This window comes from Anomaloglossus baeobatrachus, chromosome 3 (assembly GCF_048569485.1).
Source record: "Anomaloglossus baeobatrachus isolate aAnoBae1 chromosome 3, aAnoBae1.hap1, whole genome shotgun sequence".
Classification (NCBI taxonomy): domain Eukaryota; kingdom Metazoa; phylum Chordata; class Amphibia; order Anura; family Aromobatidae; genus Anomaloglossus; species Anomaloglossus baeobatrachus.
Genome location: NC_134355.1, coordinates 683,093,263 through 683,109,743, shown reverse-complemented (window position 1 = coordinate 683,109,743; position 16,481 = coordinate 683,093,263). Strand labels below are relative to the sequence as shown.

The 16,481-nt window shown below is 41.8% G+C and overlaps 1 protein-coding gene across 1 annotated transcript; it reads right to left on the bottom strand.

The window, feature by feature from the left end:
- Nucleotides 1–12,199: 12,199 nt before the first annotated feature.
- LOC142297415 (taste receptor type 2 member 1-like) lies at nt 12,200–13,105 on the bottom strand. The gene has a single exon (XM_075341642.1). It carries the CDS (start codon nt 13,103–13,105, stop codon nt 12,200–12,202), a length of 906 nt encoding a protein of 301 aa, XP_075197757.1.
- Between the last annotated feature and the right edge of the window lie 3,376 nt (nt 13,106–16,481).

Below are 16,481 nucleotides of genomic sequence, written 5' to 3'. Positions count from 1 at the left end.
AAAAGTGGAGAAAAAATGGTGAAAAAAATGGAGAAAAAGTGGAGAAAAAGTGGAGAAAAAAATGGATAAAAAAATGGATAAAAAGTGGAGAAACAGTGGAGAAACAGTGGAGAAACAGTGGAGAAAAAGTGGAGAAAAAAATGGATAAAAAAATGGATAAAAAGTGGTGAAAAAGTGGAGAAAAAGTGGAGAAAAAGTGGAGACAAGGTGGAGAAAAAGTGGAGAAAAAGTGGAGAAAAAAATGGAGAAAAAGTGGAGAAAAAGTGGAGAAAAAGTGGAGAAAAAATGGATAAAAAATGGAGAAAAAGTGGAGAAAAAATGGAGAAAAAAATGGAGAAAAAGTGGAGAAAAAGTGGAGAAAAAAATGGAGAAAAAGTGGAGAAAAAGTGGAAAAAAAGTGGAGAAAAAGTGGATAAAAAGTGATGAAAAAGTGGAGAAAAAGTGGAGAAAAAGTGGAGAAAAAGTGGAGAAAAAGTGGAGAAAAAATGGAGAAAAAATGGAGAAAAAATGGAGAAAAAATGGAGAAAAAAATGGAGAAAAAGTGGAGAAAAAATGGAGAAAAAATAGAGAAAAAATAGAGAAAAAATAGAGAAAAAGTGGAGAAAAAGTGGAGAAAAAGTGGAGAAAAAGTGGAGAAAAAAATGGATAAAAAGTGTAGAAAAAGTGGATAAAAAGTGGAGAAAAAAATGGATAAAAAGTGGAGAAAAAGTGGAGAAAAAAATGGAGAAAAAGTAGAGAAAAAGTGGAGAAAAAGTGGAGAAAAAGTGGAGAAAAAGTGGAGCACCATTTGGTGCCTTTCATGTGGCACTAAGGGGTGCTTAGCTTTGTATTTAACCAAAAAAATGAAAAAAAAAATGACGTAGGGTTCCCCCTAGTTTTGTAGCCAGCTAGGGTAAAGCAGACGGCTGCAGCCTGCAGACCACAGCTGGCAACCTCACCTTGGCTGGTAATCCAAAACTGAGGGCACCCCACGCTGTTATTTTAAATTAAATAAATAATTTAAAAAAAAAAAAAAACACGTAGGGGTCCCCCAAAATTGGATCACCAGCCAAGGTAAAGCAGACAGCTGGGGCCTGATATTCTCAGACTAGGGAGGTCCATGGTTATTGGACTCTCCCCAGCCTAAAAATAGCAGGCCGCAGCCGCCCCAGAAGTGGAGCATCCATTAGATGCGCCAATCCTGGTGCTTCGCCCCAGCTCATCCCGCGCCCTGGTGCGGTGGCAAACGGGGTAATATATGGGGTTAATACCAGATGTGTAATGTCACCTGGCATCAAGCCCTGGGTTTGGTGAGGTCAGGCGTCTATCAGATACCCGACATCACAAACCCAGTCAGTAATAAAAAAAAATAGACGACAAACACATTTTTATTTGAAAAAACACTCCCCAATACATTCCCTCTTTAACCAATTTATTAGAATGAAAAACAAATCCAGGTCTGCTGTAATCCAAGGGGTTGCCATGACGATCCACACTGTCCCAGTCAATGAAGAGCAGGATGTTCCCCATTGGCTGGGAGAGCAATGCAGTGACCTGAGCTAACATCAATGGGTCAGCCCAGGTCACTGCAGGGGATGACAAGTGCTGCTGTCAGCGAGGTACATTACCTGCGCTGATCTCCAGCACACTGACAGCCCCTGTCACTGAGTTCAATGACCGCCGCCTTCACAGCCAAATATCGCGAGAGGCCCGTGACGTCACCGCTAGTCAGTCTCGGGTCGGAAGCGAGAGGTGATGTGACAAGCGGCGGCCATGGAGGACAGTGACAGCGCTGAGGTCGGGATGGCGGGACCTCATCACCGCAGGTAAGCCGAGCGGGACCATGTGTGTGTGTGTGTGTGTGTGTGTGTGTGTGTGTGTATGTATGTGTACATGCCGCGGGCAGGAGGGGGCGGAGTGAGCTGAGCGGGGAAGTGGGGGCTTCCTGCACGTAACAAAGATAAACATCGGGTTACTAACCAAAGCGTTTTGCTTGGATACCCGATGTTTATCTTGGTTAACAGCTTCTGGCAGGCTGCCAGCGATGGCTCCTGCACACTGTAGCTGTAAAAAGCCCTGCGTTTTGCTGCTAGAACCGTTCTCGAACGTATCTAGAACTATCGAGCTTTTGCAAAAAGCTCGAGTTCTAGTTCGATCTCGAACAGCCCCCAAAATCACTCGAGCCTAGAACTGGAGAACCTCGAACCGCGAACCGCGCTCAACTCTAGTCCCTAGCTTGTGTGTGTCCTCTCATGCAGTTAAAAAAACTTACCATGTATGGGAAGCTGAGACCCAGGCTATTTATGCGTATGATCTGGATTGGCAATAGGTGTGGGTGGGGGGGGTTCACAAACGAAAAACTACTAACAATTCGTTATTGTTAGTAGTTTTTCGTTTGTGAACCCTCCCCAACCACACCTATTGCCAATCCATATCATACGCATAAATAGCCTGGGTCTCAGCTTCCCATACACGGTAAGTTTTTTTAACTGCATGAGAGGACACACACAAGCTAGGGACCCCAACGTAGAGAAATACTTTGGCGTAGTGTTGGGGCTCTATTGTATTGATCAATTCAGTAGCTAAATTTCTCTTGATTCATATGTTCATGGCAGTAATGCAGATTCCATTTTTCACATTTTCACTCTTACATATAGCTATTGGATTTTTCAAGTCAGTATTCACACAGCAGTTTCTGCTATTTCATGTATTCCCCTTACATAGTCACTGGTGTGCATACCTTATCTCCCCATAGTGATGTTTTTTTAGGTTTTTGCACCCAGTTCAGACTTAGAATGGTGTTCCAAACGGCATTCGTTATTGTTAGTAGTTTTTCGTTTGTGAACCCTCCCCAACCACACCTATTGCCAATCCATATCATACGCATAAATAGCCTGGGTCTCAGCTTCCTATACACGGTAAGTTTTTTTAACTGCATGAGAGGACACACACAAGCTAGGGACCCCAACGTAGTGAAATACTTTGGCGTAGTGTTGGGGCTCTATTGCATTGATCAATTCAGTAGCTAAATTTCTCTTGATTCATATGTTCATGGCAGTAATGCAGATTCCATTTTTCACATTTTCACTCTTACATATAGCTATTGGATTTTTTAAGTCAGTATTCACACAGCAGTTTCTGCTATTTCATGTATTCCCCTTACATAGTCACTGGTGTGCATACCTCATCAGATGATAAGAAGACACCATGCCAGATGACGGCAAATGATAAGACGATACCATGCCAGATGACGTCAAATGATAAGAAGACACCATGCCAGATGATATCAGTTGATTACAAGACACCATGCCAGATGATATCAGTTGATTAAAAGACACCATGCCAGATGACGTCAGTTGCTAAGAAGACACCATGCCAGATGACGTCAGATAAGAAGATACCATGCCAGATTATGTCAGATGATAAGAAGACACCATGCCAGATGACATCAGATGTGTTATGATCCGGAACCATGGAAGACCACCACAATCATTGGCAAAAGGTGACAAGAGCATTGGCAACTAATCTGGCCGCCATCCCCTTACTAACCATCACAACTAGAAGTAGCCGAGGGGTGAACTAACATCCTGAGCAACCGCGAACCCAGCTAGAGGACTAACTATCCTAAAGGTAGGAAAGATGAATAACTCTCTGTCTCAGAAAAGAGACAAGAATAGTAAGCCCCCCACATTCAAAGACTGCGGTGATATAGGAAAAACACAATACACAGGTAGATGACAGGATTAGCAAAAGGTGAGGCCCCCGCTTACTAAAATAGGAAAGGACAGGAAAGGGACTGATGGTGGCCAGAGAAAAACCCTGCAAAATACCAACTTCCTGAAAACACAAAAACCTGAGCTGAAACAATGTTCAGTAAACATGCAACTTTAAGCATGTGAATTGCAGCCTTAAGACTAGAAAAAACCAAGGAGAAAAATTGTATGAAAAATACCCTGAATATAAATAAATAAATTGCAAGTGCTTAATAACAGGGTACTTAGTGTATACATTTTTGCAAAAAGGTAAAAAGCTGTCTCACCTCGTCACGGTGTACCCATCTGAGACAGTCCCTAACCTACTGAAGTTAAAAACATTATCAATACCTGACTTGTGTCATGTCAGAACTCCAATATGGATGGTGGCAAGTGGTTAGCTGTGTCCCAGATAAAATACACAGCAAAGTGAGACGCAATCAGCTGTTCAGTCTCAGTACTAGGAGGGCTGCGCCCCCAACTTGCAACCAAGCAAGAAAACATACAAAAAACACAAAAACCTGAGCTGAAACAATGTTCAGTAAAGATGCAACTTTAAGCATGTGAATTGCAGCCTTAAGACTAGAAAAAACCAAGGAGAAAAATTGTATGAAAAATACCCTGAATATAAATAAATAAATTGCAAGTGCTTAATAACAGGGTACTTAGTGTATACATTTTTGCAAAAAGGTAAAAAGCTGTCTCACCTCGTCACGGTGTACCCATCTGAGACAGTCCCTAACCTACTGAAGTTAAAAACATTATCAATACCTGACTTGTGTCATGTCAGAACTCCAATATGGATGGTGGAAAGTGGTTAGCTGTGTCCCAGATAAAATACACAGCAAAGTGAGACGCAATCAGCTGTTCAGTCTCAGTACTAGGAGGGCTGCGCCCCCAACTTGCAACCAAGCAAGAAAACATACAAAAAACACAAAAACCTGAGCTGAAACAATGTTCAGTAAACATGCAACTTCCTGATAGTGCAAATAGGCCCTCAGATCGCACGATCTGAACTCCGTCCTATACCAGGTGCCCTTGTCATACCAATGAACAGAAAACAAGAATTATAACAAAACCAAAAAGCCACAAACACATGGACCCAAAGGAGCTATACTCCACATAGAACTGCAGGGAGTTCCCCAACAAGCCACTGAGGGGAAAAAATCCCTGCAAGCGAATAAACTGAAAATAACCACAGCAAATGACAAACCCAGATAAACAAAAGAACCAGACAATAAATAAAGAGCACGCACTTATCTGCGGAAGATGTGGTGTAGAGCAGGATTAAGCAGGCTGGAGATACAAAGAACAACTGACATCCGGCAACAGCCTGCAATCAGACCAGGATTTAAATAAGCAGAGAGTTAGCAAAGGAAACACCCACTGCACTACACACATGGTCCAAGTCCAAACCATTCCTGGCCACCAGAGGGAGCCTCCCAGCAGCCAAAACATAACTAACATTCACAACAGTACCCCCCCTTGAGGAGGGGTCACCGAACCCTCACTCACGCCACCGGGTCACTCGGGATGAGCATGATGGAAGGCACGAACCAACCTGTCCGCATGAATGTCAGAAGCCACAACCCAAGAGTTATCCTCCTGCCCATAACCCTTCCATTTCACAAGGTACTGAAGCTGACGCCTACTGCGACGGGAATCCAGAATTTTTTCAACCTCATACTCCAGATCCCCGTGTACCAAAACAGGGTCAGGAGGCGCTGCTGCAGGAACTGCTGGCTCCACATGTTTCTTCAACAAGGACTTATGGAAGACATTGTGAATCTTAAATGACGCAGGCAGAGTCAAACGGAAAGATACAGGGTTAATAATCTCCGAAATCTTATAAGGTCCAATAAATCTGGGCTTAAATTTAGGAGACGGAACTCTCATAGGAATATTTTTAGAGGACAACCACACCATGTCCCCTACTTTAAACGGGGGACCAACAGTCCGACGCCGGTTGGCAAACTTTTGGGCAGTTTCTTGGGACTGAAACAATTTATCCACTACCTACCCCCAAATCTGCTGCATTCTGTTGACCATCGAATCCACCCCCGGACAGTCAGATGCCTCAAGCTGCCCTGAGAGGAACCTAGGGTGATACCCAAAATTGCAGAAAAAGGGGGACACCAACGTGGTAGAGCTAGCTCTATTGTTAAGGGCAAATTCAGCCAAAGGCAAAAACGAAACCCAGTCATCCTGATCCGCAGAAACAAAACACCGTAAATAGGTCTCCAGGGTCTGGTTAGCCCTTTCAGTCTGACCGTTGGTCTGAGGATGAAACGCCGAGGAGAAAGACAGCTGAACACCCAATTTGGAGCAAAAAATCCTCCAAAACCTGGATACAAACTGCACCCCTCTGTCAGAAACAATGTTTTCAGGAATAGCATGCAAACGAACAACATGTTGGAAAAACAAAGGCACCAACTCTGATGAAGACGGCAACTTAGATAGGGGAACCAAGTGGACCATCTTGGAGAATCTGTCACAGATCACCCAAATCACAGTCATTTTCTGAGAGACGGGAAGCTCTGAAATAAAATCCATAGAGATGTGCGTCCAAGGTTTCTTAGGTACAGGCAAAGGCAATAATAGCCCACTAGAACGTGGACCCAAAGGAGCTATACTCCACACAGAACTGCAGGGAGTTCCCCAACAAGCCACTGAGGGCAAAAATCCCTGCAAGCGAATAAACTGAAAATAACCACAGCAAATGACAAACCCAGATAAACAAAAGAACCAGACAATAAATAAAAAGCACGCACTTATCTGGGGAAGATGTGGTGTAGAGCAGGATTAAGCAGGCTGGAGATACAAAGAACAACTGACATCCGGCAACAGCCTGCAATCAGACCAGGATTTAAATAAGCAGACAGTTAGCAAAGGAAACACCCACTGCACAACACACCTGGTCCAAGTCCAAACCATTCCTGGCCACCAGAGGGAGCCTCCCAGCAGCCAAAACATAACTAACATTCACCACACAGATGATGACCGGATCTGTTTTGTATCATTTTAGATTTAGGTTAGTATAATTATGCATTTTATATGATTATGAGCCACGGCCTACCATAACATGAATCCCCATTATTATATTGTTGAATATGCAACATAAATAATGCAATATTAACTAATATTATTACAATTATTATTGACAGTAACCCACTATCGCCAAAGCAGAAAAGAAGATCTGTTATCTTAAGGATGTATTAATTTTTTTGGGGGGTTTCATTAATATTAATTTACCCTCCTCAAGGGAAAATTGTAAAAACGTGAAATATTTCATAATACATCTAGATAACAGATCTATAGATGACAGAATTTATAGATAATTAATATTTTGAGTCTGTATTGAGTATATATATATGTAGATATAGATATGCCGACAAAGTCTTGTCTATGTATAATGTTGAAGGCTTACATCATGCATTCGGCAGGACTTCTTCAAATGGACAATTGACAGGTGCAGTTCAACTCATAAATATCCGTCACACATGCTTTGGAGGGGGTCACTTTTCTCTGGAGAGTCAAGCTGCAGCATTTCAGATACATAGGAAAACCCATGATGGAAACACATGCTGGCAGGTCTACTCTACAGCATATCACCATGGCCTAGACATTCAGAAACCAGGAAAAGATGAATGACGACTTCTACTGATTTAGTAAAGAAATGCACTATTATTTATCTCCTCACGTAAGCTAACGAAGAATACTATTTTTTATTTCTATAACTGAACTAATGAACTGTTCTATTTTTGTCAATCATTTTTACTCAGTATACAATACGTGTATTTATTTTTGCATTTTTGAAGTCTATTTCTCATGCGTCTTTTCACACATTTAAAGGAAAATATATGCAGGACATTTATTTTTAACCGAAACAATTAAATCCTATCCTAAAACAAGTTTACATGAAGAAGAAAGAAGGACATGGCAACCGTTCCCGGGCACATGTAGAAGATTTCTTAAGAATTCTTTCTATTATTAAATATTGTTAATATTTTTGTGAATTTTCTGTTTTTGGAATCCCTATGATGGTTCCCATTTGTTTGCCTGCCTAATTTATTAAAAAAAAATTTTATTGCAAAAAAACCCCTTTTTTAATAATACTCCAAATATTAGTTTTTGATAAGGTAAGGTTACACTGCTCTACCTCCATTTTGCTGATTACAAGACTATATGTGTTCTTCATAAATTATTTTGGTGAATTAAAAAATCGCATCTGTTTCCTCCAGTCATGTCTAGAGATGAGCCACCCCCTAGAGTTCGAGTTCGGTTCGGTTCGTCGAACGGAGGCTCCGTTCAATGAATGTTCGACGAACCATTCGAACCCCATTGAAAACAATGGCAGGCAAACACAAACACATAAAAACACATTATACATATACACATACAGTTAATAAATGAATTTCATGAAATAATTTTAAAAAAAAATGACTCGGGCTTCACCCAATTTGTGTATCCAGCCAGGTACAACTAGGCAGCTGGGGATTGGAATCCGCAGCTCAGGGTGCCCAAGCTTTCGGAGCACCCCTGCTGCGAATTGCAATCTGGAGCCGCTCCAGAAAATGGCACTTTCATAGAAGCACCATTTTCTGGCTCTGTATCCAACTCTTCCAGCTGCCCTGGTGATGGGTGGCTCGCTGGGTAATAATGGGGTTAGAGATAGCTATATATTATCAACTGGCCCTAAGCCCGAAATTCATGGTGTCACGCCAATATTAGACATGGCCACCATGAATTTCTAGTACAGATAAAAAAAAACACAACACAGAAAAATATTTTTGTTAGAAAAAAACATCACACAATTAGTGACCCAATCATTATTGAAATAAAGAATCCCCCTTGGCAGTAATCCTGGGTCAAGGGTCCTGCGCCATCCAATCCAGATCCCATATCATCTGATTGGTTTGCTGGAAGGCAAAACGATCAGATGATGTGTCAGGTTCAAGGGCCTGAATCACATGACACAGCAGCTGATTGTATAAACAGCTTTTATACAATCAGCTGATGCATCAGTGCAAAAAAAAACCCAAAAACTACACACTTCTGTGCAGACTCCTGTCTGACAGCATCAGCTGATAGTTTAGCCGGCCGGGCGGTAAAAAGCCGGCCTCACCGCTCGACTTATAGTGTCATCTGATTCCGTCAGGTGACCGCATCAGCTAATCATCGCCAGGTCTGAGAGAGAGAGATAGAGAAAGAAGAGAGAAAGAAGATCGAGAAAAGAGAGAGAGAAAAGAGAGAGAAAAGAGAAGAGAGAGAGGAGAGAGAGAGAAGAGAGAGAGAAGAGGAGAGAAAAGAGAGAGAGGAGAGAGAGAGAAGAGGAGAGAAAAGAGAGAGAGGAGGGAGAAAGAGGGGAGAGAGAGGGAAAAAGAGAAAGAGACTGAGAAAATGAGAGAGAAAAAGAGAGAACAAGAGAGAAAAAGCGAGAGAGAGAAAAAGAGAGAGAAAGAGAAAGAAAGAGAGAGAGAGAAAGAGAGAGAAAGATAGAGAGATAGAGAAAAAGAGAAAGAGAAAAAGAGGGAGAGAGGGAAAGAGAGAGGGAGAGAGAAGAGAGAGAGGAGAGAGCAATGCAGCCTCATTCCGTGAACTGCTCCGATTTTAGAGGTGTGTCCCACGGCTCACAGCTGATGTCCGCTCCTCCCCTCAGTGCATATCTAAATTAAATTATAATTAGAAATAAATGATATTTAAAATTTAAAAATAAATTAAATTCTTTACCTGGACGGCCGGGACTTGGACTCGTGAAGTAATGATTCTTTGGCAAGAACTCTAACCATTGAGTCACTGTATCTAATGAGAAACATAGGCAGATTTGGTAATCTTGACATCTGCATTGCAGACTGAAGTCCCCGGTGACAATGCGGTTCACTTCAGGTGTTAGGTGGAGAGGACACAGACCGCTCCCTGCATCTTCATGTAGCAGAGCTGACAGTGTCGTGTGGATTACTTCGGACCTGGATTGTTATTTGGGGATTTTAATAAAGAAGTAAATGAGGTGTTTTTTGTCTTTTATTCCAAATAGAGGATTTTTCGCTGTGTGTGTTTCTTTACTTACACTTACAGTTTAATCATGGAAGGTATCTCGGGGAGACGCCTGCCATAATTAACTCTTATTACCCCGATTGCCACTGCACCAGGGCAATTCGGGATGAGAGGGGTAGAGTCCCAGGACTGTCACATCTAATGGATGCGGCAATTCTGGGCAGCTGCTGGCTGATATTGTTAGGGTGGTGGGCTCCCCATAACGTGGGGCTCCCCATCCTGACAATACCAGCCTCCAGCCGTGTGGCTTTATCCTGGCTGGTATCAAATATGGGGGGAAACCGCTTTTTTTTTTATTTTTATTATTTATTTATTTTACTGCACGCTATAGACCCGCCCGCTGGCGGCTGTGATTGGTTGCAGTGAGACAGCTGTCACTCATCGTGGGGGCGTGTCTGACTGCAACCAATCATGGGTGCCGGTGGGCGGGGAAAGCACGGATTAACTGATTGAATAATGAAGCAGCAGCCATTTTCAAAAGAGGAAATGCCGCCGGAGATTTCTGACAGCCGTGCAGCGAGGCACCCGTGATCGGTGAGTAGGAAAGAGAGAGGGATTGTGCTGGGCACGCAGGACGCATGCAGATATGCAACGTGCGCACATACTTACTGTGAAAAGCCACGTTTATGGTGATTGAACCATTCTCGAACGTAACTCGAACTGCTGAACTTTTAGTAAATCGTTCGAGTTTGTCGAATGACTCAAACACCCCCCAAAATCACTCGAACATGAAATTGGCAAACCGTTCAACTCGAACATCATTCATCTCTAGTCATGTCTGTTTTTTTCTGCAAAATACTCTTTACTTTGAAACTCTTACATTAATAATGTAATGCTATGTACTGTATAATTTGAATTATATTGTTTAGATACGCAGAAAAAGCAAAAATAAATGCTAAATATGCAATTGGTGTAACTAATAGGAAGATATATATATAATCCAACACTAAAACAGTTTGTGGACAGGAGTGATCCTGATATATTCTGTTTGATTTGTTTTTGGGTTTTTTTACAGCTCTCAAACAAAAGACAAATATATGTGTGCATAAAGCTTATAATGCATATTAAAGGGTTAAAATAGGGGTTAAAATAGGGGATCAGGTAAAAACCTGGATACCACATAAAGTTTGCAGGACATGAGTTGAATACCTGAGGGAATGGAAAAAAAAAGTCAGAGAAAGTCTCAGTTCCAAGGTTGCTGTAAGAGCTTCCAAACCATGTTAATGACTGCTACTTCGTCCCAAGAAAATTTTCTCCAAAAGTTTAAATTTTCACAATTATTGCTCTCTTGGTTTGAAAATGGAATTGTTTTTGCATGAAACAAATATACAGTATGTGCTATCATTTTTTCAGAATTTCCTATTACCCCTGATATCTGACTTTAAAACCTATAATCAAGCATTTTTGCTTCATGGAAAATGAGAGACATGAAAATGAAGAACGTAGGAGATATTTCTTTACTTCATATCTGAAAGCAGCACCATTCATTTGGGTAAACTCAGAAAAAATACTTAAGTCAGGAGAATGTTTTTCAGAAGTGGACCAGTGTTATATCTGTTGCCAGCAAATTTGACCGTAGTGTTAGGGTACCGTCACACTAAAAGACATACCAGCGATTTCAACCACGATACGACCTGGTCAGGATCGCTGGTACGTTGCTACAGGGTCGCTAGTGAGCTGTCAAACAGTGAGATCTTCCCAACGACGCACAACGATACGGCGGTCGCTGAGACCCTGTCACATAGCACGATTCAAATCTTGATTAGTAACATAGGCGTGCATCTACATTGCCTTTTCCACGCCCCCTCTGCTCCGATTGGTGGTCGTAACTGCGTTGTGACTGGGCGGCCTTGCCTTTAGAGAGGGCAACATAATAGCGCTTCCATCCTTTGTTCTGGTTTGCAGATCCTGAAGTACTGTTGAATGGATGGAGCAATGCAGAATGGACTGTATTATGATCTGCTGCTACACGCGGTCCGGGACAAGTGAATTCAGCCCTCTGAAATGTACTGCAATCTACAAGCCAGAACAGAGGATGGAAACAGCCAATCCAAATGCAGTAGTGATCACCAATCAGAACAGAGAGGGCGCGGAAAACAACGAAGATGCACGCCAACGTGAGTCGCGAACGAGGTCAATGGGTAAGGTGTCAAACACACCGATGCGTGCTGCCCTGTGGGAGCCCGATGACCAAAAAATGAACCAGAACAGTGTGTAACGATCAGCGATTTCACAGCAGGGGCCAGGTCGCTGCTTAGTGTCACACACAGCGAGATCGCTGATGAGGTCACTGGTGCGTCACAAAACATGTGACTCAGCAGCGATCTCGCTATGTGAGAAGTACCCCTTAGAATGACCTTTCCATACATTGAATGAAAGAACAGATGTATAATGGATGGAAACAATGGATGACATTAAGGGATTTGTTGTTTTAAATTTCCCAAAAAAGTACAAGAGAAGAAAAGAAGGAAGGATTTTTTCAGCTGTTTGTTGCTGACAATTAAAGAAATTGAGTGTAGACTTGGGTAGGTGCATAGGCAAATAAAACAAGAAAAATCAAAAGTATCCATTCTAAATTGTACAATTACAGATATGCTCATATAAGCTACAGAATGCACAATATAAAACACCAGGAAAGAGATCATAGTCCGAATGACACTAATGTGAATGTCTCGTTGAGTGTCGTTGAAGCCTGATTCTTGGCTGCTCATATTACGGGTGTGCCTTAGGAGCGAAAGAATGATGAGATAAATCAAGATACAAAATATTAAGCATGGTATAATGGATCCAGAAAAAATATTGATGAACAGATTGACGTTTAATCCAAGGGTTCTATTGTTGTAGATGGTGCCGTTATGCTGAATAGAAAAAATATTAACTGTATGAGGCAAACTGGAAAGAAAGGAGATGACCAATGAGAAGAGGAGCATCCAGGGGACCAACTTGGAGATGTTCATCTTGAGTCTGATGAAGAGTCTGTTGCTGTAGTTTGTGATTTTCACACAGTAGAAGACACATAAGACCGAGCCCCACCACAGACTGCAGAAGTCTATAAACATGAGAAACGTTTCTATACAATTAGCATCATATATTTGTAACAAAGACCCACCAGTTATGAGAAAAATAATTTGGTCCATACATATAATGAGAAATATGAGCCTCGTTAGTCCCAAGCAGGTGAGAAGAACATCGATGGTCTGAAGAGCTTGATGTTTCAGCCAACAAAACAAATTCACAGCAATAATAAATCCATTTAGCAATAATCCAATGATGACTTCAAGGCTAGAAATGGTCAAAAGAAGTAATATTTCAGGAAGCATGTTATATTGAGTGATTATATTCTGAAATACTAAATTTCTGGTAAGTAGCCAACACCAGATCTCCTGCGTGTACTGTGGACGAGGCAATCTGTATGTACGGTACCTTCAGCTGCTGCCAGAGTGGAATAGACATTCGGGTATTGGTTTCATGTTTTGCATAATACTTGTCTGGAAAACTATAAATACCAGATATAGGTACATTTCCATATGATGTGCTTCACTTGTCAAAAGCAAGAACAGGAGTTTAAAAGTTCATACATAAATGTTAGGAATCTTTACCCACATGCAAAAATCGGAAGAAAATATTAACAATGACACTTTTTGTTTCTTTTTCAAAATTCTTATTTATTATGCTTATATAGCAGCATCATATTCTGCCACATTTTACAGAAATCATCATCATCATCATCATCATCACTGTCACCATTGGGGCTCACGATCTACAATTCCTTATTAGAGATGAGAAAACTTATGGATGTTGTTCAGGTTCACCAGAATTGGATTGAGTTAAGTTAAAAGTTCAGGTCACAACTAGAGTTGAGCGCGGTTCGTGGTTCGAGGTTCTCCAGTTCGCGGCTCGAGTGATTTTGGGGCTGTTCTAGATCGAACTAGAACTCGAGCTTTTTGCTAAAGCTCGATAGTTCTAGTTACGTTCGAGAACGGTTCTAGCAGCAAAAAGCCAAGCTAATTACTAGCTGGCTTTCCGCTGTAATAGTGTAAGTCACTCTGTGACTCACACTATTATGAAATTTCAGTGTATAGTGTGCGGGAACAGCGCATTCAGATCACTACTGCTGGGATAATGGCGATCGCCATTTTTTTTTTTTCATTGTCTTCCTTCCCTAAGCGCGCGCCTGTAGTGGGCGGGCCAGCATGTCAGCCAATCCAAGACACACACACAGCTAAGTGGACTTTTAGCCAGAGAAGCAACGGCATGTGTGATAGGATGTCCATGTCACATGTCCTGCATTATAAATACGGGCATCTGCCCGTCTGGACGCCATTATCTGCCTTCTGCGTCTGGGTGTCAGTCACCGCTGGCGTAGCTACTGTCTCCGATACTGCTGAGTACGCTCTACACACAGCGCTATACAGAATAGGGATAGAAGTTTCTATTAGCTCTTGTAAGGGCTAATACCAGCAGGCTAAGAGCCATAGGTGACAGTCAGGTCCGTGAAAACAGATTTTAACAGCTACACAAGATAACAGCGTCTGTGTAGCTAAGGACAGGGATTTCCTCGCTGCATTTCCCCATTAGGAGGGATAGAAAGTGAGGCTTCCTTTCCTCTACCCAGACCCACAACCCTGCCATTGTACCCTCCTGCCCTTTGCACACTCAAGCTCATTGTTACTAAGCCTATTATACTAGTAAACACTGAGTAAACTTAGTGGCATCCTAAAAGTGGCTGTTGGACTTCCATTAGTGTCCCACTAGTGCAAATCTATGTGCATCACCTCTGCATTGCACACTCAAACTCATTGTTACTAAGCCATTATACTAGCAAACATTGAGTAAACTTAGTGGCATCCTAAAAGTGGCTGTTGGACTTCCATTAGTGTCCCACTAGTGCAAATCTATTTGCAGCACCTCTGCATTGCACACTCAAACTCATTGTTACTAAGCAATTATACTAGCAAATACTGAGTAAACTTAGTGGCATCCTAAAAGTGGCTGTTGGACTTCCATTAGTGTCCCACTAGTGCAAATCTATTTGCAGAACCTCTGCATTGCACACTCAAACTCATTGTTACTAAGCCATTATACTAGCAAACACTGAGTAAACTTAGTGGCAACCTAAACGTGGCTGTTGGACTTACATTAGTGTCCCACTAGTGCAAATCTATTTGCAGAACCTCTGCATTGCACACTCAAACTCATTGTTACTAAGCCATTATACTAGAAAACACTGAGTAAACTTAGTGGCATCCTAAAAGTGGCTGTTGGACTTCCATTAGTGTCCCACTAGTGCAAATCTATTTGCAGCACCTCTGCATTGCACACTCAAACTCATTGTTACTAAGCCATTATACTAGAAAACACTGAGTAAACTTAGTGGCATCCTAAAAGTGGTTGTTGGACTTCCATTAGTGTCCCACTAGTGCAAATCTATTTGCAGAACCTCTGCATTGCACACTCAAACTCATTGTTACTAAGCCATTATACTAGCAAACACTGAGTAAACTTAGTGGCATCCTAAAAGTGGCTGTTGGACTTCCATTAGTGTCCCACTGTTGCAAATCTATGAGCAGCACCTCTGCATTGCACACTCAAACTCATTGTTACTAAGCCATTATACTAGCCAACACTGAGTAAACTTAGTGGCATCCTAAAAGTGGCTGTTGGACTTCCATTAGTGTCCCACTGGAGCAAATCTATTTATGCATTGCACACTCATACTCATTGTTACTAAGCCATTATACTAGCAAACACTGAGTAAACATAGTGGCATCCTAAAAGTGGCTGTTGGACTTCCATTAGTGTCCCACTGTTGCAAATCTATGTGCAGCACCTCTGCATTGCACACTCAAACTCATTGTTACTAAGCCATTATACTAGCAAACACTGAGTAAACTTAGTGGCATCCTAAAAGTGGCTGTTGCACATCCATTAGTGTCCCACTGGTGCAAATCTATGTGCAGCATCTCTGCATTGCACACTCAAACTCATTGTTACTAAGCCATTATACTACAAAAACACTGAGTAAACTTAGTGGCATCCTAAAAGTGGCTGTTGGACTTCCATTAGTGTCCCACTGGTGCAAATCTATGAGCAGCACCTCTGCATTGCACACTCAAACTCATTTTTACTAAGCCATTATACTAGAAAACACTGAGTAAACTTAGTGGCATCCTAAAAGTGGCTGTTGGACTTCCATTAGTGTCCCACTGGTGCAAATCTATGTGCATCACCTCTGCATTGCACACTCAAACTCATTGTTACTAAGCCATTATACTAGCAAACACTGAGTAAACTTAGTGGTATCCTAAAAGTGGCTGTTGGACTTAAATTAGTGTCCCACTAGTGCAAATCTATTTGCAGAACCTCTGCTTTGCACACTCAAACTCATTGTTACTAAGCCATTATACTAGCAAACACTGAGTAAACTTAGTGGCATCCTAAAAGTGGCTGTTGTACTTCCATTAGAGTCCCACTGGTGCAAATCTATGTGCATCACCTCTGCATTGCACACTCAAACTCATTGTTACTAAGCCATTATACTAGCAAACACTGAGTAAACTTAGCGGCATCCTAAAAGTGGCTGTTGGACTTTCATTAGTGTCCCACTGGTGCAAATCTAAGTGCATCACCTCTACATTGCACACTAAAACTCATTGTTACTAAGCCATTATACTAGCAAACACTGAGTAAACTTAG